The sequence below is a fragment of the Elgaria multicarinata genome, chromosome 3 (assembly GCF_023053635.1).
Source record: "Elgaria multicarinata webbii isolate HBS135686 ecotype San Diego chromosome 3, rElgMul1.1.pri, whole genome shotgun sequence".
Lineage (NCBI taxonomy): Eukaryota > Metazoa > Chordata > Lepidosauria > Squamata > Anguidae > Elgaria > Elgaria multicarinata.
The window spans coordinates 150,301,266-150,323,584 of NC_086173.1; the positions used below are offsets into that span (position 1 = coordinate 150,301,266).

The 22,319-nt window shown below is 45.6% G+C and overlaps 1 protein-coding gene across 1 annotated transcript; it reads left to right on the forward strand.

The window, feature by feature from the left end:
* The first annotated feature begins 10,602 nt into the window (after positions 1–10,602).
* Positions 10,603–17,576, forward strand: LOC134396016 (zinc finger protein 883-like). Its single transcript, XM_063122337.1, has 4 exons — positions 10,603–10,667; positions 11,199–11,325; positions 12,986–13,096; positions 16,135–17,576. The coding sequence occupies exons 1-4, from the start codon at positions 10,608–10,610 to the stop codon at positions 17,496–17,498; spliced, it is 1,662 nt and encodes a 553-aa protein (XP_062978407.1). The 5' UTR covers positions 10,603–10,607; the 3' UTR covers positions 17,499–17,576.
* The last annotated feature ends 4,743 nt before the right edge of the window (positions 17,577–22,319 follow it).

The window sequence follows — 22,319 nt, forward strand, 5'->3', positions numbered from 1 at the left end:
CATGGTGCTGTACAGAGTAAAACAGTAAATAGCAAGACCCTGCCGCATAGGCTTACAATCTAATAAAATCATAGTAAAACAATAAGGAGGGGAAGAGAATGCAAACAGGTACAGGGAAGGGTAAGCAGGCACAGGGTAGGGAAAAACTAACAGTAGAAAGTAACAGTAGAAGTCTGCACAACATCAAGTTTTAAAAGCTTTAGGAAAAAGAAAAGTTTTTAGCTGAGCTTTAAAAGCTGCGGTTGAACTTGTAGTTCTCAAATGTTCTGGAAGAGCGTTCCAGGCGTAAGGGGCAGCAGACGAAAATGGACGAAGCCGAGCAAGGGAAGTAGAGGCCCTTGGGCAGGCGAGAAACATGGCATCAGAGGAGCGAAGAGCACGAGCGGGGCAATAGTGTGAGATGAGAGAGGAGAGATAGGAAGGAGCTAGACCGTGAAAAGCTTTGAAGGTTAACAGGAGAAGTTTATATTGGATTCTGAAGTGAATTGGAAGCCAATGAAGAGATTTCAGAAGCGGAGTAACATGGTCGGAGCGGCGAGCTAAGAAGATGATCTTTGCGGCAGAGTGGTGAACAGAAACCAACGGACTGATGTGAGAAGAAGGAAGGCCAGAGAGAAGAAGGTTGCAGTAGTCCAACCGTGAAATAACCAGTGCATGAACAAGCGTCTTGGCAGAAGAGACAGACAAAAATGATCGAATCCTGGCAATATTATACAGGAAAAATCGACAAGATTTAGCTACTGCCTCAATATGAGGAATAAAGGAGAGCGAGGAGTCGAAGATAAAGCCAAGACTACGAGCTTCCTTGACCGGAGTAAGCGTAACATCATTGACAGTAAGAGAGAATGAGAGATGAGGAGAAGGTTTAGGAGGGAAAACAAGCAATTCAGTCTTTGCCATGTTAAGCTTCAAGCGACGATGAAGCAGCCAAGCTGAGATATCTGAAAGACATGCCGAGATACGATCGTGAACATCAGGAGAAAGTTCCGGAGATGACAGATATAGTTGTGTATCATCGGCGTACAGATGATATTGGAGGCCATGAGATTGAATAAGCTTGCCCAAGGGCAACATGTATAAGGAAAACAACAACGGGCCAAGCACCGAGCCTTGCGGAACCCCTACTGAAAGGGGAAAGGAGGAAGACGAGCTGCCATTAGTCAACACGCTGAAAGAGCGACCCGCTAGATAGGAGGCAAACCAGTTATAGACAGAGCCACAAAATCCAAGGTCATGAAGGGAATCTAAGAGAAGATCATGATCAACCGTGTCAAAGGCTGCAGTTAGATCAAGGAGAATAAGAACGGAATAATGGCCTTTAGACTTGGCAGTAAGGAGATCATTGGTGATCTTAGTAAGGGCTGTTTCGGTGGAATGCAGAGGACGGAATCCAGATTGAAATGGATCCAAAGCAGAGTTACTAGAAAGAAAGTCAAGACAGCGAGAGTAGACCGCACGCTCCAGGATCTTTGAAACAAACGGCAACAAAGAGACAGGTCGGTAGTTAGACAGAGATAGCCTATCAAGAGTAGGTTTCTTGAGAATGGGAGAGACTGTAGCATGTTTAAAAGCAGAAGGAAATGAACCAGAGGACAGAGAAAGATTAATAATATGTAGCAAGGAAGGGAGGATAGCAGGAATAAGATTAATAAAGACGCGAGAAGGAATCGGATCACGAGAACAAGTGGAAGGCTTCGAAGAGCGTAGTATTGTAGACAGTTCATCCGCAGAGACCGAAGGAAACGCAGAGAAATTTGCAGGAGGAGCTGACAGATGAGGAACAGGAACTGGAAGAGGAGCAGAGCTGGCCAGATCAGAGCGGATAGTTTGGATTTTAGCATTGAAAAAAGAGGCAAAGTTATTAGCAGACAGAGAGGCGGGGAGAGATGGCGGATTAGGCTTCAGAAGAGAATTGAAGGACGCAAAGAGCCGCTGAGGATGCCTAGCATTTGACTGGATCAGCGTTGAGTAGTACTGCTGTTTGGCCAGTGAGATGGCAGAAGAGAAAGAGGAGAGTACAAATTTGTAATGGACAAAGTCTGCCCGGTCCCTGGTCTTACGCCAAAGGCGTTCAGCTGCCCGGGAACAAGAGCGAAGGTAGCGGAGGGAAGAGGTGAGCCACGGTTGGGGTTGAGAAGGGCGAACTATCCGAGTTGTAGATGGAGCAAGATTATCAAGAGTTGAAGATAAGGAGGAATTAAAGAAGGAGACAGCTGAGTCCAAGGAGACAGCCGAACAGACAGAAGGAAGGGAGGAGGCTAGAGACTGGGAAAAAGCCTCGTAATTGATAGATTGCAAGTCACGACAAGAGCGAGAAGCGGGACGTGAAGGAGGAGGATTATGAGTAATATTGAAAGAAACTAGGTGATGATCTGACAGCGGAAAGTGAGCAGTAGAAAAGTCCAACACAGAGCAATTCCGAGTGAGAACAAGATCCAGACAGTGTCCAAGGGAATGTGTGGGTGCATCAGACCAAAGCTTAAGATCATAAGAGGAAGATAATGAGCGAAATCGTAGAGCTGCAGCATCTTGAGGGTCATCCACATGAATATTGAAATCACCCAGGATAAGAGTAGGACAGTTGTCAGAGAGGAAAAAGGACAGCCACGAATCAAAATCAGAGATAAATTTTGAGGACGAGCCTGGGGGGCGGTACAGAACTGCAACCCGCAGTCGCAGTGGAGCGAAGAGCCTCACCACATGTACCTCAAAGGAGGAGAAGCAATGTGAAGGTGGAATGGAAAGAGGCTGGAACTGGCACAAACTAGATAATAAAAGACCCACACCACCACCCCGACCCTCTGGGCGACTAGTGTGAGAGAAAGAGAGTCCTCCAAGAGAGAGGGCAGCAGAGATGGCAGTATCATGGGCAGGAAGCCAGGTTTCAGTAAGAGCAAGGAGGTGGAGGGACCTAGAGATAAACAAGTCCTGGATGACAGGGGCCTTAGAAGCAAGAGAGTGACAGTTATTATTATTATTATTATTATTTATTTATATAGCACCATCAATGTACATGGTGCTGTACAGAGTAAGGAACACGAAAAAGGCACAAGTTCTTGTCTTCAGTGCCAGCTCCAGGTCTTGGAAAGCCATTGGGCAAGGCCCTCTCAAAGGCTCCCCTCCCTCAATGAGTGTTCCTTCCCACCGCCATTGTCACCGGCTGCTATTGCTCCTCATCCTTTTTCTCCTCATTGCTACCACTTCCTTGCTTGCTTAAGGGGAGGGGCCCACAAACCCCAGTCACAACCACCCTTTTTAGTTAGGGTGACCCTATGAAAAGGAGGACAGGGCTCCTGTATCTTTAACAGTTGCATAGAAAAGGGAATTTCAGCAGGTGTCATTTGTATCCATGTCACACATGGATACAAATTCCCTCTTCATTACAACAGTTAAAGCTGCAGGAGCTATACTAGAGTGACCAGATTTAAAAGAGGGCAGGGCACCTGTAGCTTTAACTGCTGCGATGAAGAGGAAATTTCACCAGGTTCCCCATATATACAAATGACACCTGCTGAAATTGCCTTTTCAATACAACTGTTAAAGATACAGGAGCCCTGTCCTCCTTTTCATAGGGTCACCCTATTTTAGTACAGAAAAAAGGCACGGGGTGTTCTGATTAGGGAATTCTGTCTAGTTTCCTCTTAAGTGGCTGTAGCCAAAACTCTTGGGACGGTGTAAAAGCCGGAACGGAACAGCCCGGAACAGCCACATTATATTAAAAAACCATACCAAAAACAGTGGCATGTGTTAGCAACACTTGAGAACAATATTTTAAGACTAAAACCATACCAATATTATATCACTATTAACCCCAAAACTCCCAAAACGACGTCCGGAACAGAATGGGATGGCCGGAACGGCCACTAGGGAAAGAGCGATATCAACCAAACTCACCAGTCATGCATAACTAAATGGCAGGTATGCAATAAGCCCCAAAAGTTGCCCCGAAACCACGTTCCGATACCCGTTCCGGGCAAAAATGCGTATTGCACAAAACCGGCCGTAAAAGCAGCTTCCCAATGAGGAAAGTCAACCAAACTCACCAGATGCACATAACTCGGTGGGGCAAATATAGAAAGCTCCAAAAGTTGCCCCGAAACCACGTTCAGATACCCGTTCCGGGGGGAAACGCATATTGTGCGAAATGGGCCGTAACGGCAGCTTCCCAATGAGGTAAGTGAACCAAACTCACCAGATGCACATGACAAGGTGGGACAAATATAGAAAGCTCCAAAAGTTGCCCCAAAACCATGTTCAGATACCCGTTCCGGGCAAAAACGCGTATTGCGCAAAACGGGCTGTAACGGCAGCTTCCCAATGAGGAAAGTCAACCAAACTCACCAGATGCACATAACTAGGTGGGGCAAATATAGAAAGCTCCAAAAGTTGCCCCAAAACCACGTTCAGATACCCGTTCCGGGCAAAAACACGTATTGCGCAAAACGGGCCGTAACAGCAGCTTCCCAATGAGGTAAGTGAACCAAACTCACCAGATGCACATAACTAGGTGGGACAAATATAGAACGCTCCAAAAGTTGCTCCGAAACCACGTTCAGATACCCGTTCCAGGCAAAAACGCGTACTGCGCAAAACCGGCCGTAACAGCACCTTCCCAATGAGATAAGTGAACCAAACTTACCAGATGCACATAACACGGTGGGACAAATATAGAAAGCTCCAAAAGTTGCCCCAAAACCACGTTCAGATACCCGTTCCGGGCAAAAATACGTATTGCGCAAAACGGGCCGTAACAGCAGCTTCCCAATGAGGTAAGTGAACCAAACTCACCAGATGCACATAACTAGGTGGGACAAATATAGAAAGCTCCAAAAGTTGCCCCGAAACCACGTTCAGATACCCGTTCCAGGCAAAAACGCGTACTGCGCAAAACCGGCCGTAACGGCACCTTCCCAATGAGATAAGTGAACCAAACTTACCAGATGCACATAACACGGTGGGACAAATATAGAAAGCTCCAAAAGTTGCCCCGAAACCACGTTCAGATACCCGTTCCGGGGGAAAACGCATATTGTGCGAAATGGGCCGTAACGGCAGCTTCCCAATGAGGTAAGTGAACCAAACTCACCAGATGCACATGACAAGGTGGGACAAATATAGAAAGCTCCAAAAGTTGCCCCAAAACCATGTTCAGATACCCGTTCCGGGCAAAAACGCGTATTGCGCAAAATGGGCTGTAACGGCAGCTTCCCAATGAGGAAAGTCAACCAAACTCACCAGATGCACATAACTAGGTGGGGCAAATATAGAAAGCTCCAAAAGTTGCCCCAAAACCACGTTCAGATACCCGTTCCGGGCAAAAACACGTATTGTGCAAAACGGGCTGTAACGGCAGCTTCCCAATGAGGTAAGTCAACCAAACTTTTTGTATGTCTCTTTGCACATGTGCTATGCAGTGGCTCACCTGTCCCTTTCCCAGCAGACATGGTGCCTGTACGGCAGTGGATTGCAAATGAACTTCTCATGCACAAATCACTTCTTCCACGGCCAAGTTTAATGCAGAGACAGCAGCAGAGAATAAAGAAGCAAATAAATCAGAGAGAAATTAAGCAATTCAATAGTCCTGTTTCTAGAAAACCACCGAAAGGAACATTTTCTACAATCCAGTTCTTGTCTTCAGCAATACAACAGTATAACACTTCATCTTGGTCTTTGTGCTTAATGGGTGATCAGTGCAAGAAACCCAAGGAGGACACCATGGTTCTGTGCGAGGGAGCCTGTCAGGACTGGCACCATCTCTCTTGCCTTGAGATAAATCAAGCTTCTCGTGGTATATTCAAATGTCCAAAGTGTTGTGAGAAATTAATAATCTACACTGTAGGCAAAAATTTATGTTAACAGGTGCTATATGTTAGCATTTACATTTACACACACACACACACACACACACAGAGAGAGAGAGAGAGGGAGAGAGAGAGAGAGAGAGAGAGAGAGAGAGAGAGTATATAGATATTATGTACATTGTTTTTGTTCTTACTGTTTGTGGTTATTTTTCTTTTATTCATGCTTTCATAAAGAATATGACTAAAGAAGCGTATATGTTAATAAAGCTTCAGAACATCACAGCCAATGACAATGGGTTATACTGAATCAAACAAATGGTCAACCTAGCTCCCTCTTATTCACATGGGGCTAACCTATTCAAGACACCTAACATACAATTAAAAATTGTGTGATTGGCTTTTAAAAATAAATTCCATGTTTGGGGAGGGGAGGGGTACCTGTCAAGATTGTGGAATGTGGGCATTAACGCTTTGTTTCCTGGTGTGATAAGGGTGACCAGATGACCCGGAAAACCCGGGAGACCTCTGGAAAAACGGAGATCTCCAGGGCAACCGGGACTGGCACCCAATTTCCTGGGGGAAAGGGCTGAAGGGGAAGGCCTCCATCAGCCCTGGAAGGGGTTGGGGGCCGTGTTTTTGGACTTCCTGGAATGCAGCCTCCAGTACTCCCATGGCAATCCTCAAAAGACCTGGGCTTTTTTGACAGAACATTTATATCCCACCCGCCACCCAGAAACGCATGGTGAACTACAATGGCCTTTCCCAATTTTGTAATAACCCTGTGGGATAAGTTAGGTTGAAAGATGTGAATAGCCACAGATCATTGTAAGCTTCATGATGGAATGAGACAGCCCAACCCCAACAATGCCATCATAGACTGATATTTTAAGCACACTACCAAACCACATGACAACTACGGGCTTCTGTAGGAAACCATCTTTGCAGAACTTCACTCTGGATTCTGAGAAAGTTTATTAAATGTTCCAGTTAGTACAATGAAAGTAGTTTATTTGATTGCATTCACACACATAGAAGTTGCCTTTCGAGGCAATTTCCCGACAATAGATAGTGCCTCATTTTCCTCACCCATAATTTTCTTTGCCAGCTAATTTTGGGAATATGAACTATGGCCCGGAATGGGTAACAGAACCTGACTTTCATGGAAATTTCAGAGGTTATTATATCTGTCCCATCTAGTAATGTGCTTCTGGTGAGTTTGGTTGACTTACCTCATTGGGAAGCTGCTTTTACGGCCTGTTTTGCGCAATACGCGTTTTTGCCTGGAACGGGTATCTGAACGTGGTTTCGGGGCAACTTTTGGAGCTTTCTATATTTGTCCCACCTTGTCATGTGCATCTGGTAAGTTTGGTTGACTTACCTCACTGAGAAGGTGCCGTTACGGCCCATTTTGCGCAATACGCGTTTTTGCCCGGAACGGGTATCTGAACGTGGTTTTGGGGCAACTTTTGGAGCTTTCTATATTTGTCCCACCTTGTCATGTGCATCTGGTGAGTTTGGTTCACTTATCTCATTGGGAAGCTGCCGTTACGGCCCATTTTGCGCAATACGCGTTTTTGCCCGGAACGGGTATCGGAACGTGGTTTCGGGGCAACTTTTGTGGCCTATTGCATCCCTGCCTTTTAGTTATGCATGTCTGGTGAGTTTGGTTGATATCGCTCTTTCCCTAGTGGCCGTTCCGGCCATCCCATTCTGTTCCGGACGTCATTTTGGGAGTTCTGGGGTTAATAGTGATATAATATTGGTATGGTTTTAGTCTTAAAATATTGTTCTCAAGTGTTGCTAACACATGCCACTGTTTTTGGTATGGTTTTTTAATATAATGGTGCTGTTCCGGCCTGTTCCGTTCCGTTCCGGCTTTTACACCGTCCCAAAACTCTTTCAGTGTCCTTCCTCCCACATGGGGTAATAAGGCAGGGCTGTCATAAAGACAACTGAGCTGTGCTATGCTCAAAACGTAACTATTACTATTGGCCCCAGGCCTCATATTTTTCCGTTTGGACACAAGACGCATTTATAAAGCAAATGTGCAACACACTGTTATGCATAGCTGGAAACGATCTGTTTTTAGTTGATATTACATTAACTGTTGCATATTAGAAACAGATTGTGTAGCTTTATTTATTGATGATTAAAATATATAAGCTTGTAGGATGCCTGACAAGTCTCTCTCTCTCTCTCTCTCTCTCTGTGTGTGTGTGTGTGTGTGCTATTCAGGTTGCCCAGAAATGCATACATTTGGATATTAATATTTCAAGTCTGTGCACGTGGCATATCCAGATTTCCCCGGAGATTTCATGAATCATTGTGCACACATGTAAACTTGCCAGAAAAGCCAGTGTGTGGAAAGGGTGGGGCAGATTATCCTTGCTTAGCCTTTCTCAACTGGGTGCTCAATTCCTTTTATCTATCCCCGGCTGGGGATGACGGGAATTGCAGTCCAACACATCCAGAGAGCACTATGAGGCGGGGTGGGAAGGCTGGCCTAGCTGATGGAAAGAAGAGACTCCCAGTCCCAGAATCCTTTGAGTGTGAAAGGTGGGGGAAGACTACAATTCCCAGCCGCTCTGGGGCCTCTTGGCTATTGGGACGTGTGGCTTCGGAGGAGCGGTGGGCCTGAAGTGCGATGGCTGCAGGGGAGGGTCTTGTGTGGGGTGGGGGGGAGGTGGGCACTTGCAGGCACAACCTTCGATCCAAAAGCCGGAGGAATATAGTTGCAGAGCGGCTGTGCTGGTGAATTGCAGCAGCAAGAAGAGGAAACAGTCCGGATGAGTCTCCGATTCCAGCTCCTGGTGAGGAGGGGCGGAATTGGGGCGGGGGTCGTGTCCGCCTTTGGCCTCTGGGGATCGGGAGCGTCGTGCCTTTGTCTGGCTCGTTTGTCAAGGATCCTTCCCCGGAGCTTGGAGGGGCCTCTGCCCTTGGGATCCGTCCCCATCAAACAGGCGAGACAAAAGAAGGGGTGGAGAGATGGTCTGGAGAGAAGACGCGGAAAGAGTCGAGGCCCTCGCTTTCGTTACTGTGCAAACAGACAAAGAGGGGCAGGGGGAGCAATTTCGGGTGCAATCCTTGATAGGTTTACTCGGAAGCAACCCCCATTGAGTTCAGTGGTGCTTAGTCCCAGGTAAATGGGTCGAGCATTGCGGGTTGAAACCCTGACACCCACTTACCTGGGAAGAGCGCCGCCGGACTCAATGGGACTCACTTCTGAGTAGACCTGTCTAAGACTTCTCTGTTCGCTTCGCTGTATTATGGGTTAGATCCAGGCTTAGTCAGAAAGTAAAACGATACTATGGCAGAGACGCCTTCTTCTGACCGGCATCAAAATAAACATTACAGCCTACCCTGTATGATTCGGGACTGTGCTTCAAATCTACCATTCCAACCTCTCCGTTAATCCCATTTGTTTTGCAAATCTCCCTTTATGTGGGCTTTCGAACAGTTACTCCCCATCCCCTTCCTTCCATCTGTCGGCTGCATCACAGAAATAATGGCAATATTGATAGGGTGCTTTTTTTGTTTTTTAAAGGGTGTGTTTCCTTCCCTTTGAGTAATACAAACCTTTGGGGAGGGATAAGGGTGGCCATATGAAAAGGAAGACAGGACTCCTGTATCTTTAACAGTTGTATAGAGAAGGGAATTTTAGCAGGTGTCATTTGTATGCCTGCAGCACCTGGTGAAATACCCTCTTCATCGCAACAGTTCAAGCTGCAGGAGTCCTGCCCTCTTTTGTATCTGGTCATTCTAGTATAGCTCTAGTATAAAGGAATTTATACATTCTAGTATAAAGGAAGCCAGATTCCAGCTGGACATCAGGAAAAACTTCCTGACTGTTCGAGCAGTACGACAATAGAATCAGTTGCCTGGTGAGGTTGTGGGCTCTCCCACACTATAGGCCTTCAAGAGGCAGCTGGACAACCATCTGACAGGGATGCTTTAGGGTAGATTCCTGCATTGAGCAGGGGGTTGGACTCGATGGCCTTGTAGGCCCCTTCCAACTCTGCTATTCTATGATTCTACAAATTCCCTTCTCTATACAACTGTTAAAGATACAGGAGCCCTGTCCACCTTTTCATATGGTCACCCTACATTATATTTAATTTTTATTCCCCTCATGGTGGATGGATAAGTATAATAAATGCTGCTGCGTAGGGTGAAGGAATTGAGGCTTTTATGGGAGGTGGTGGGGCACCTTTTTGTGTCCTGAAGCTGTATCATAGAATCATAGAACCATAGAGTTGGAAGGGGTCTATAAGGCCATCAAGTCCAACCCCCTGCTCGATGCAGGAATCCATGAAATGGAGATTGCGGGCATTCAAGTGATCTGCCTTTAATCATTTCTAGTGGGAATGTGATAACAAAAAGATATTATAATTTATAGATTATGAATAGACAGTTCCCTAAATCTATTGGACATGCCCTTCTCTGTCACTCTGTGTCCCATCTGTGGCTGAGACACGATTGACTGGAATGAAAGAGAGGGCCTTCCTTTGTTAGTATTCCTGCACTGTTTGGGCTGCAGGTTTCCATTTTTCCAGGTTTCCATTTCTCAGCCATTTAATCTACTTCCCTGCACCTCCCACGCCCCAGAAGTTGCATGTCTCCAGTTTCACCTGTCTTTGTAGTTGACAATCCTGTGATGTTCCATCTTTCCTTCTCCCATCATACCTTTTGCCTCCAGAAGATTCCAAACATTGTGTCAATGTCTTGAGGTGCAATAAGATACTGGAAAATCTGCTTTATTCAAATATTCTCACTTACTTTGCTTTTTATCCCCCTAGAGAACTTGGAATGGCCTCCCCATCTCAAGCTGAATTGTCTCTACTCTCCATGGACAGGTCTGAAACCAAAGTAAGGTCCCAGTCCAGCACTTTCAACAAACTACAACCACAAGGGACCTCACGAATCTTTCTCCTGAGGCACTACTTTTATTAGCAAAGAGTATTTTACAGGCAGGACAAACGTTACAAAAAGTAATCCACCACTTACAGCCTCACCATGGTTTGTTTGTTTAATTGATGTATTTCTATACTGCCTTTCTGCCAAGGCACCCAAGGTAGTTCATAATTTTTAAATACTAAAACAAATAAGCAAAGAAACAAATGTTACCCAAAGCCCTTCAAACACTAGAATACAGTTCTCTCGAGCTATTGCCATGACCTCCTTGCCCTGTGGTTCTCCTCTTCTGACCTCCCTCAGGACCCAGAGAAAGTCGGGGAGGCCCAACAGTCATCTCAGCCCCTTGACAGCCCCTTCAGGAGCTTATGGGACAAGGCCAGGGTTTCTCCTCTTGGTTTTTCCCATCTCATTTGAATGGCACGTAGAGACTAGGCCCGAGCTGTTGGGAGGATTCCTGCAATTGAGTTGACTTTGTTCTTGCAGGGGTCAATGTCCTTTGAAGACGTGGCTGTGTATTTCACGGAAGACCAGGGGGCTCTGCTGGATCCCAATCAATTAGCTTTGTACAGGGATGTCATGATGGAAAATTATGGGAACGTGGCCTCCTTGGGTAAGGAATTTGATTCTCCGTTTGATAGGAACTGGAAGACTCTGATGCATCCATGTTGGTCAATGTCATCTTCCACCCATTGTCTTTTCCTGTACTGTCCCAACAGTTAAGAGTAAATTATGCAATGGGGAGTTCACTTGAATCCCTCCCATGCACTGAAAAAAAACACGTGCGAGGGGGTCACAGGGTCATCCAGAGAAGAAATTCTGGTTGGAGAAATGTGCTCCGTCATCTCTGTGACAGCCCTTCAGATATTTGAAGATGGCTGTCATATTGCCTCTTAATCATCTCTTCTCCAGGCTAAACATACCCAACTCCTTCAACCTTTCCACATGGTGTCCAGACCCCTCACCATCTTCTCTGGACACATTCCAGTTTGTCGATATCCTTCTTAAAAGTGCGGTGCCCAGAACTGGACACAGTATTCCAGGTGAGGTCTTACCAAAGCAGAATAGAGAGGTATCATTACATCTCGTGACCCGCACACTCTATTTAAGTTGATGCAGCCTAGAATTGTATTAGCTATTTTAGCTGCTGCATAGCACAGCCGGCTCATGTTTAGCTTGTGGTCTACTAAAACCCCTAGATCCGTTTCACATGTACTGCTGTCAAACTAAGTGTCACCCATCCTACATTTGTGCATCTGATACTTCCTACCTAAGTGCAGAACTTTTACATTTATCTCTGTTAACAGTTACGTTGTTAGTTTTGGCTCAGTTCTCCATTTTGTCCAATTTCCAATTAAAATATAAGGAATAAGTGTTTAAAAGCAATGGAGGGAGCAACTCTGCCCCTAGACAGTGTGTGATGGGCCATAGGATGGTTTGGCATCCCCCCACTGAGGTTGGAGACAGCACCCTAACCTCAGAAGGAGGAGTCAGAGATCCAACCCCACTCCCCCTCACAGCCAGCGCAGAAAGAACCATGCTGGCTGGCTTGAGAACTCCACCTTGGAGAGGGGGAAAGGGGGCATTATATTATTATTATTATTATTATTATTATTACTCTTTCTCGGTCATGGTGGTTTTTCTAGACGGACATGACGGGCTTTGCCAAGTCATGCTGTCTTTTACAGGTTCATGAATTTCCTGACAATTGAGCATGTTTTAAGTATGACTGCTTTCTGGATGTTGGTGTGGATGTATTTTGGTAGGCCCAGTTTCTGAATTTTTTTTTGTATAGGTTTTTGATGTGATGCTGGTGACTGATGTGACTAATGGAATAATTCTGATTTTTATTTATTTATTTCTCTGGATTCCTAATTACCTTTTACGCAACGGGCTTAATTGCCTGGGGCTTGCAGGCTCAAGACAAGATAGCTTTTTATATGTGGGATGTGTGTGAGAGAAATAATCACTTCCTTCAGTAATCATTTTGAGCACAGTAAGAACTGTGTCACTGACCTTTCATAGCAGAACAGTGACATAGGCCAGGGAAGGGGGCGTGATCCCTTAATGTTGACTCCGGTATTAATAATATTTTTTATTGGGAAGAAGGAGCCCTTCGTTGGATCAACAAGGTAGGTATATCCTCTTGATCACGAGATTGTTTTGCCAGTAGAGCATGTACTGAAGGTGTTTTAAAAGTATGTCATGGAAAGTTTACACAGTTTGATCAAATCAATCCAGACGCATTTGGTTCTTTCTTCTCTCCTGACAAGGATTTCCTCAGCTGAAACCGAACCTCATCTCCCGGATGGAGCGAGGCGAAGAATTGTGGATGCCCCATCACCAAGGCTCGGATGAAACGGTGGTCCCCAGCACCAGTTCAGGTAAGGAGCTTGAGGAAGCTGGCTGATAATATGCCCACTTGGGATTTCCTGTTCAGTGGGAACTGGTGGCGCCTATGTCAGTGGGGTGGTGAATCCGCTCCGGGTTTCAGTCAGCACTCTAAAGGAGCTATCCAAGGTGTTTCACACCTTGGAAAGCTCCTTTAGAGTGCTGACTGGTTCTGACTGAAACCCGGAGCGGATTCATCACCCCCACTGACATAGACACCACCAACCTCCACTGTTCCTGTTAGTCTGAACAACTCACCTCATTCAGAGGGATACCTGAGAGAGCACCTCCTCCCTTACCAAGCTGCCCAATCACTGAGGTCTTTGGAGGACAAGCTCCTGGTGGTTCCACGTGGAATCCATCAGGAGAAGAGCCTTTAGTGTGGTGGCCCCTTCTCTGTGGAACTCCCTGCCTCTGGAAGTCAGGCAGACACCAACACTAGGCTGCTTCCAGCACCTTCTGAAAACAGCTTGAGAAGCTTTCCTCACCTGACTAGCCACTGTTTTTCTGGTTCCTTTGCTTTTAAATTGAACAATTTTAAATTGCTTTTTTTAATCTTCCTTTTTACTGTTTATACCTTCAGCATCTGTTTTAGATACTGAGCGGTATATAAATATTATAAATAAATAAATAATGAATGAGGTTTGCTACTCTGCCGCAATTGTTTTCGTAGCATCGTGGAGGGGGCCCTGTGAGCCATTTTGTCCTGCTGCCTGTTCGATGCAGGAGATCCAGAAATGGAGCACCCTCAACAGATGGCCTAGATCAGCAAGGATTTCTGATCCCAACGATCTAACAGTGGCAGGAACAAAATGGCTCTTCTCCTGGCCCCCTAACTTATACTGCTGAAATGAAGAGAGCTTGGGGTAACCAGGAGTGGATTGCTTGTGTGGAAGGACCATGAGCTCCACTCAATTTTGGTACTCAATATAAATTCCTGGGCTTGGAATTTTTTTCATTTTAATTGCCTGCCTTTTGCACCAGGTTCTGATTGGTGAGTCTTGGGGTTCTAGTAAAAAACCCAAAAATCCCACAAGCCTCAAGCCTGTCCATACCTGACCTACACCCATTAGATCTAGTCCCGCGTTCTGGGTCAGCAGTCTTTGAGCTCTTCTGTGTGGCAGCCATTCTGACATTCTCTTCCCGCTAACCCAACTGTCCCAATGTTCCTTCCTAGCTCCTTGGTTTTGATTTGCAAGCAGGGTTGCTAACTGTCCGTAAAATGACATTAGCCTCCCAATAACAGCAACTTGATCTACCAAAATCAGCAGGTGGAGCTTTTTGTAACATGGCAATCAGAGTTTGTTTATTTATTTGATTGTATGTATGTATGTGTGTGTGTGTATGTATTTATAAAAAGTATTATTCTGCCCTTCTTCACAAAGTGATCCCAGGCTGGGTCACAATACACAACATATCGATCAGAAGCAGAAACATGTCGAATAACCTGCTTAAGTTCGATAACTCAGTGGTAAACACTTGCTTTGCATTCAGAACGTCCCAGGTTCAATCCTTGGCATTTCCAGTCTTTAAATGGATCAGGTAGCCGGAGATGGGGAAACACCTCTGCCTGAGATCTCTGGGTAGCCACTGGCTGTTAGATTGGAGAATACTGAGCTGCATGGACAAATAATCTGACCTAGAATAGGGCAGCTTTCTTCGTTGCTATGCAAAGATGCTTCATTTTAGGGATGGGCAAACTCCCCCGAGTCCTGTTCCCGCTCTGCTTGCCAGACTCCCGCTGGTTGTCCGAGCCTGGTGTGCGTGCAGGGTGAGCTGCCAGATGGTCCATGGGCAGCTGGCGAGAGCTCACATCTTTTCCCACCCCCATTTGCGCAAATTTCCAGTTGGGAATATTTACGGAAATCGCAATTCAGCCATAAATAGCAAAATTTGCATAAAAAGGTGGGCGTAAAGGACCATTTACACCTGCGATGTTGCACAAATAGGGCTAGTTGCATAAATAATCCCAGCTGTGAATTTGCGCAAATTGGGATGCGCATGCACACAGAAAAGAGAGCGGGCTGCTGCGAGCTTGCCTGACTTGCGCCGAGTTAGGGGTGGGTGAGCTGGTGTCCAGGGGGTGGGGTGAGCTGACAAAAACTCGCCAAGCTCCACCCCCAAATTGGATTCCTACAACATCCCTAGTGGAGTTGCTCAGCCACCATATTTGGAACTTTGCGTTGGCTGAATAACTAAGAAAACAGATAAGGGCACAAAGGCAACAACAAGAATCTGACACCTTGCATACAATTTGGTATAAATTTGTTGACTTTAAAAACAAACTAGGCTCCCAGAGAAAACTACCAGCACGTTGTGGACGGATATGGAAACTTGCCTTTAGATAATTGCAACTAAATCTTAACCCCACCCCCCCACCCCGATGAACATCATTACAATATTTATATACCGTTCCCCATTGAAAATTTCAGAGCGGTGTACAAGATAAAATAAAATAAAAACAGAATTGTGGGAAATAGATTTTAAAAGAAGCAAAATGTACAGTGGTCATTAAGGAAAGGCTTCCTGGAATAATGACATTTTCAGGAAGCGCCAAAAGGATTACAAAGCTGGCGCCTGCCTGACCTCCAGGGCCAGGGAGTTCCATAGGAGGGGGGCCACCACGCTGAAGGCTCTTCCCCTGGTGGACTCCAATCAGAGGATGGGTCTATGTGGAACCACCAGGAGCATGCCCTCAGATAACCTCAGTGACCGGGCAGGTTGGTAGGGGAGAAGGCACTCTCTCAGGTTTCCTGGTCCTAAGTTGTTTAGGGCTTTGTACACAAGTACAAGAACTTTAAACCTGGCCCGGTAGCTGTATTCCTGCCTTCCCCAACCTGGTACCTCCAGGTGTGTTGTGCTGTGACTCCCATCATCTCCAGCTGGCTGGGGATGATGGGGATTGTAGTTCAAATGGCACCAAGTAGGCAAAGGCTGCCTTAATGATTTGTTTTATCAGTCAGTTTTCTGACATTCGCTTCACCCAGGCTCAGGAGTTGATCATGTCTGTGTTTGCCTTTTACGCCAACAGATGACTCTAGGAAAAAGCATTTGTGTCCTACCTGTGGGAAACGTTTTGCTCAGAAGGCTAGTCTTGCTATCCACCAGAGAATCCACACGGGAGAGAAACCTTACAAATGCTCCACATGTGGGAAATGTTTTGCTGACCGTTCGACTCTTGCGAAACATGAGAGAATCCACACTGGAGAGAAACCCTATAAGTGTCTGGATTGTGGGAAATGTTTTTTTACAAAAGCAGAGTTGGTGATCCACCAGAGAGTCCACACAGGGGAAAAACCCTATAAATGCCCTGAGTGTGAGAAATGTTTTGCTCAGCATTCACAACTCATAAGCCATCGGAGAGTCCACACCGGAGAGAAACCGTATAAATGCCTGGACTGTGGAAAATGCTTTGCTCACCAATCACCCTTCATGAGCCACCGAAGATTTCACACAGGTGAGAAGCCTTATAAATGCTCAGAGTGTGGGAAGTGTTTTATTCAACATTCTCAACTTGCAAGCCACCGGAGAGTCCACACTGGAGAAAAACCCTATAAATGTGTCGAGTGTGGGAAATGTTTTGCGCAAGCATCAGCCTTCATGAACCATCGAAGAACCCACACGGGTGAGAAGCCTTATAAATGTTCAGAGTGTGACAAAAGTTTTGGTCAACAACCACACCTTATCAGCCACCAGAAACTCCATACAGGTGTGAAACCCTATAAATGCTCAGAGTGTGAGAAGTGTTTTGCTGCCCTCTCGGGTCTTACAAGCCACCAGAGAGTCCACACAGGGGAGAAACCCTATAAATGTTTGGAGTGTGGGAAGTGTTTTTCCGCACAGTCCGTCCTTGTGACCCACCAGAGACTGCACACCGGAGAGAAACCCTACCAGTGCTTGGATTGTGGGAAGCGTTTTGCTGATAGCTCAACCTTTGTGAAACACAAAAGGATTCACTCTGGTGAGAAGCCCTATAAGTGCTTTCAGTGTGAGAAGAGTTTTGCTGGGCATTCGTCTTTCGTACAACACACCAGAGTCCACAGTGGAGAGAAGCCCTACAAATGCTCCGAGTGTGGGAAATGTTTTCCTTATCGTGCAGATCTTGTGCGGCACAGGAGAGTCCACACGGGGGAGAAGCCCTACAAATGTCTGGAGTGTGGCAAATGTTGTACTGACACCACAGCTTATGTGAACCACCTGAGAGTCCACACGGGAGAGAAACCCTACAAATGTTTGGTGTGTGGGAAATGTTTTGCCTACTCTTCAGGATTTGTGACCCACCAGAGGATCCACACGGGAGAGAAACCCTACAAATGCCCGAAGTGTGGGAGGTGTTTTGCTGACCGTTCAGCCTTTTCTAGACACCTTAAAGTCCATAGGGGAAAGGAACCTTGAGCACATCAAAACTTCCTCCGTGCACTTTGAGCGAAAAAACCCTGCTTGGACATTAGAGAATTCAGTAAAGTGAGGGATGTGCTCCTATCATGTAGTAAAAAAAAAAAAAATCCCTGTGAGAACTTCCCCAGCTACTAAATAAGATTATGTCTACCTCAGCCTGAAGCAGAAGAAAGGCAAACCTCAACTCTGCAATTTCTGCCTGCTCTCTTTCATGAAGTGCATAATGCAGAGTTCAGGCCTGTGGGATCTACTTTGTTTTTTGTTTTTTGAGGATAACCTTAAGATCCACCAACTGGAACCTGGTGCCAAAGACGCGCACTTAGAGTGAAAGAATTCTGAGCCCAGGAATTCGTTTTGAGCACTAGAACTGAACTGAACTCATAGTCATTTCACACAAAAGCGCACTTCTGGTTACCCCAAACTCTCTTCATTTCAGCAGTATAATTTAGGGCATCGGAGAGTCATTGCATTGCCACTGTTGTTAAATAAGCGGGCGTCAGAAGTCCTTGCAAATCACCTAAAGAGCTACCAATAGATCCTGATCTACGTTCTGACCACTGCTGTGAGGACCGACGCCTCCAACATGATTTCAGGTTGTCCATCCTGCACCATGCTAGTGAATATTGTGAAGAGAAGACAGCTGATGCCTCTGAGCTAGTCTGCAGGAAGGTTTTCCACCATGGATTTGATCTGTCATTGGAATTTACAGTGGTGGCCAAAATTGTGGACACTTTTTGAAATTTTCATGTTTTGCAACTTTGCATGCTTATAGAAAATGTTCTGTTTCACGAAATTCAAATGTTTATATATCAATTAAAAGAGAATTTAATGCTGAATTCAATACAAAAAACAGAATGCAAATATCTGCAGTACAAAAAAAGTTATGCTTACTTTAGTCTAAAAACAAACAGGTGTGATTGAGTGAAGAAGCGACTGGAATTGCAAACCCTACTGGCCAATCACAGTCCTTGTTCTGGGGACCAATCACATGGCAGTAGCTACGATACATCATGTTTCAAGGCCCTGTCTACACGTCGTACTGAAGGCGCATGCATGCACCCCCAGTACACCCCCAAAATGATGGTGTGGACTGCAGCCCAGAAGAGACAGAGGAGGAGGAGGCTGGGGAATCTGGATGTGTCCTTGCCGCCGCCACCTCCCCGCCGGCTTCCTGTTGCTGGGGTAAGAGCGACCCGGGTCGGAGAGCTCGGCGGAAGCGGAAGCCGAGCTCTCCGACCCGGGTCGCTCTTACCCTGGCAGCAGGAGGCCGGCGGGGAGGCGGCTGGGGAACCGGCCGCGTCCTTGCCGCCACCGCCGCCTCCCTGCCGGCCTCCTGCTGCCGGGGTAAGAGCGACCCGGGTCTGAGAGCTCGGCTTCCGCTTCCACCGAGCTCTCCGACCCGGGTCACTCTTACCTCGGCAGCAGGAGGCCGGCGGGGAGGAGGCGGCGGCAAGGACGCAGCCGGATTCTCCAGCCTCCTCCTCCTCCGTCTCTTCTGGGCTGCAGTCCACACCATCGTTTTGGGGGCGTACTGGGGGCGCATGCAGTACGATGTGTAGACAGGGCCCAAGTTGGGGAAAGTCAGTTTTGCTGTGTGTTCTGTAACTGAAGCGCAATTGGGGATTGTGTGAATATTTGCAGTATTCCTCAAATTAAAACTGTACGTACGTATATCATAAATAGAGCAATGGCACCAAAGAAAAGAGTTGATTGGACACCCAGCAAAAGAAGCAGGATTGTTGCGTTATGTGAATCAGGTCTTTCAATTGATATATAAACATTTGAATTTCGTGAAACAGAACATTTTCTATAAGCATGCAAAGTTGCAAAACATGAAAATTTCAAAAAGTGCCCACAACTTTGGCCACCACTGTATGAAAGCATGGGGTGTGGTTGTTTTTCCCCTGCTATGAATTCCAGTGTGTGCTGAAGGCTGGCGGTCTTATCAAGTGGTAAGGTTTCCCAACTAAGTTGTCTGTCCGTAGTCCACCTACTGATGCTCTCTCGAACTGTGCAAGCTGACGCAAAGGTGTTTGTGGGGGGAAGTGCCTGTCGTTTCTCTTAAATGCTTCAGTCCCTGTTCCCCCTGCCAGTCCATATGTGTGTGTGGACCAGAACGTTAAATCAAGATTCCGCAGTTTCACGCCAGTGGTGAACTCCCCACTTCCATATGGCGAGCGCCCCTATGTTCACTGGACAGAAAGCAACTCGCCTTCTCTTTTTACTGTGGAAAGGTCTTGATATAGATTTCCAAGAGCACTTACTATACACATTCAAAACCAATAATATAATAAAAACCGTGCTCAATCATCACAATATAAGCCTATGCGGCAGGGTCTTGCTATTTACTGTTTTACTCTGTACAGCACCATGTACATTGATGGTGCTATATAAATAAATAAATAATAATAATAATAATAATAATAATAATAATAATAATAGGCATAGGCCAAACACGTTTTGACCGCTTGTCTTCTTCAGTGGCCAAATAGCTAAAAATACACATAAAAGACAATAATAATAATAAATGCCTCAGATACAAGACAGGAATTATAGTTATTTGAATAATGTGGAAATAAATTGAACCTACACAGGCTTTTATGTACTTCAGAGCAGTTTTTTTTTTTTAAAGGGGGGCTGACTTTGTTATTCCCAAATTTAAGGGCTGTGTAAAGGCCACTCCCCTCAATGAAGAATAAAGTGCATCCTGGAATAAAGTAAAATATTTACTTATAACTAATCTAAAAGCCAGGATGCACCAAAATAATTGTCAATAATGAAACAAAAAACAAGATGTACTCCCAGCGTTTGCAATCTGCCTCAGCTTTCAAACACAAGTAGGTAACGTTTGAAAAACCAATTTGGAGCGAGGCTATTTCTAGTGAGATAACGGACACTGATAATCACCTGTGTGCTCCCCAAGGATGTAAATACTATATTTTGGCAGCAAGACCAGCACTAGCAGCCGGTCCATTTACAAACGGTCATACTGCCATTGGAGCATGAAGAAAATTTTTTCCCCACAACTGGCCATTGAAATTAGGATGTCGCTGACTTTATTCTCATGGGTCTTGAGGGGTTCTGAGTGCTGTGTTCTATTTAGCAATGCATGCCATTGGTGTTTAGTTTGAAATAACAAAAAAAGCATTCATGCGGCATTTCAGCTATTTCACATACATTACTCTAGTAATCCTTCATACCCACAGGTGGGCATGAAACGCTGATGAATAGTTCAATTTTGTTACATTGTCCTTTGATCAATCAGGCTGCTATCCTGTGTATCTAGTAATTGTTGCTCTGTGGTGGTGTTTCTGTGGTTCTCTGTCTGGTTGCCTTTTCTTTCTTTTTTGAGCTCTACTCCATATATACGCTGTGCTTTCTCTTTGTTTCTAGTTTGTGTGCATTGCAATTTTTATTAAACCCTAAGAATTTAGCTGTAATCCACTCTTGCTAATCTTCAAAGTAATTTCGACCTTTGAAATGGGTTATTGTCAGCCATTTTGGAGTGTTCTTAAGAAACACAGACTTGAGTCTTCTACAGTAGGGTGACCATATGAAAAGGAGGACAGGGCTCCTGTATCTTTAACAGTTGCATAGAAAAGGAAATTTCAGCAGGTATCATTTGTATATATGGAGAACCTGGTGAAATTCCCTCTTCACCACAGTTAAAGCTGCAGGAGCCCTGCCCTCTTTTAAATCTAGTCACTCTAGTATAGCTCTTGCAGCTTTAACTGTTGTAATGAAGAGGGACATTCACCAGGTTCTCCATACATACAAATGATACCTGCTGAAATTCCCTTTTCTATGTAACTGTTAAAGATACAGGAGCCCTGTCCTCCTTTTCATATGGTCGCCCTATCTACAGTCTGAGGGCATTTCCCGTTCCTCCATATCAACCTGTGTTCAAATTTCTCTTCACCAAGAATTCCCCCCACACACACACCTGATAATATTGTATCGAAGTGCCCAGTGTTTGATGGCAATTGAGCGTCCCATTCTGCTGAGCAGTAACTCTGATTTGTCATTCATACAAAACAAGGTTTCCCAACCTGGTGCCCTCCAGATGTTTAGGATGACAACTCCAGAATTCCTGAACATTAGTTATGCTGGCTGGGGCTGATGGGAGTTGAAGTCCAAAACAACTTGAAGGCATCAAAAAGGGGCAAAGGCTGATATGAAAGGAAGAGAATGACTCCCCAAATTTCTGAGTGAAAAACTACACTTGCCAACAGATCATTACAACTATAAAGTCATGACTACTGTGAGAATTGACCAGCTCAAAAGTGACCTGGTTCACATGATCACCACAGCTTAAACAAGCCAGAGCTTTGGTGATCGTGCCATATGCCATACTGTGGCGTTTGTCATCCAAACCAGGGCAGCATGGCTTGTCGGAGGAGGGAACAACCCTCAAATAACCCATAGGCTATGTTGGGTTATTGGATGGTTCTTTCCTTCCAAGAAGCCATGGGTTCAGATGACACAACTGTACCCAGGCAGGTAATTAGGCAAGTGGTATCTGGCATGCACCGGGGCTTAAACAACCCACTATGGGTTGTTTTAGTCATGGCTGAGTGAGACTGCCTAGAAACAGTTATTGATTAAAAGAATAAGGGCTTATTCAACCTTACCCTAGATTCCTCTGTTCTCATTATATTTTGCCCTATTTTCAATATTGGCCAGGCATTGAAGGTACGTTTTACAAACGTTAGAATTCAGTAGGGCTGTGCACGCCCTCCCCGAACTGCTTCGGATCCTGATTCGAACCTTCCGGATCGGGCCTGAACCGGTTTGGGTCGATCCAGACATCCCCTGATC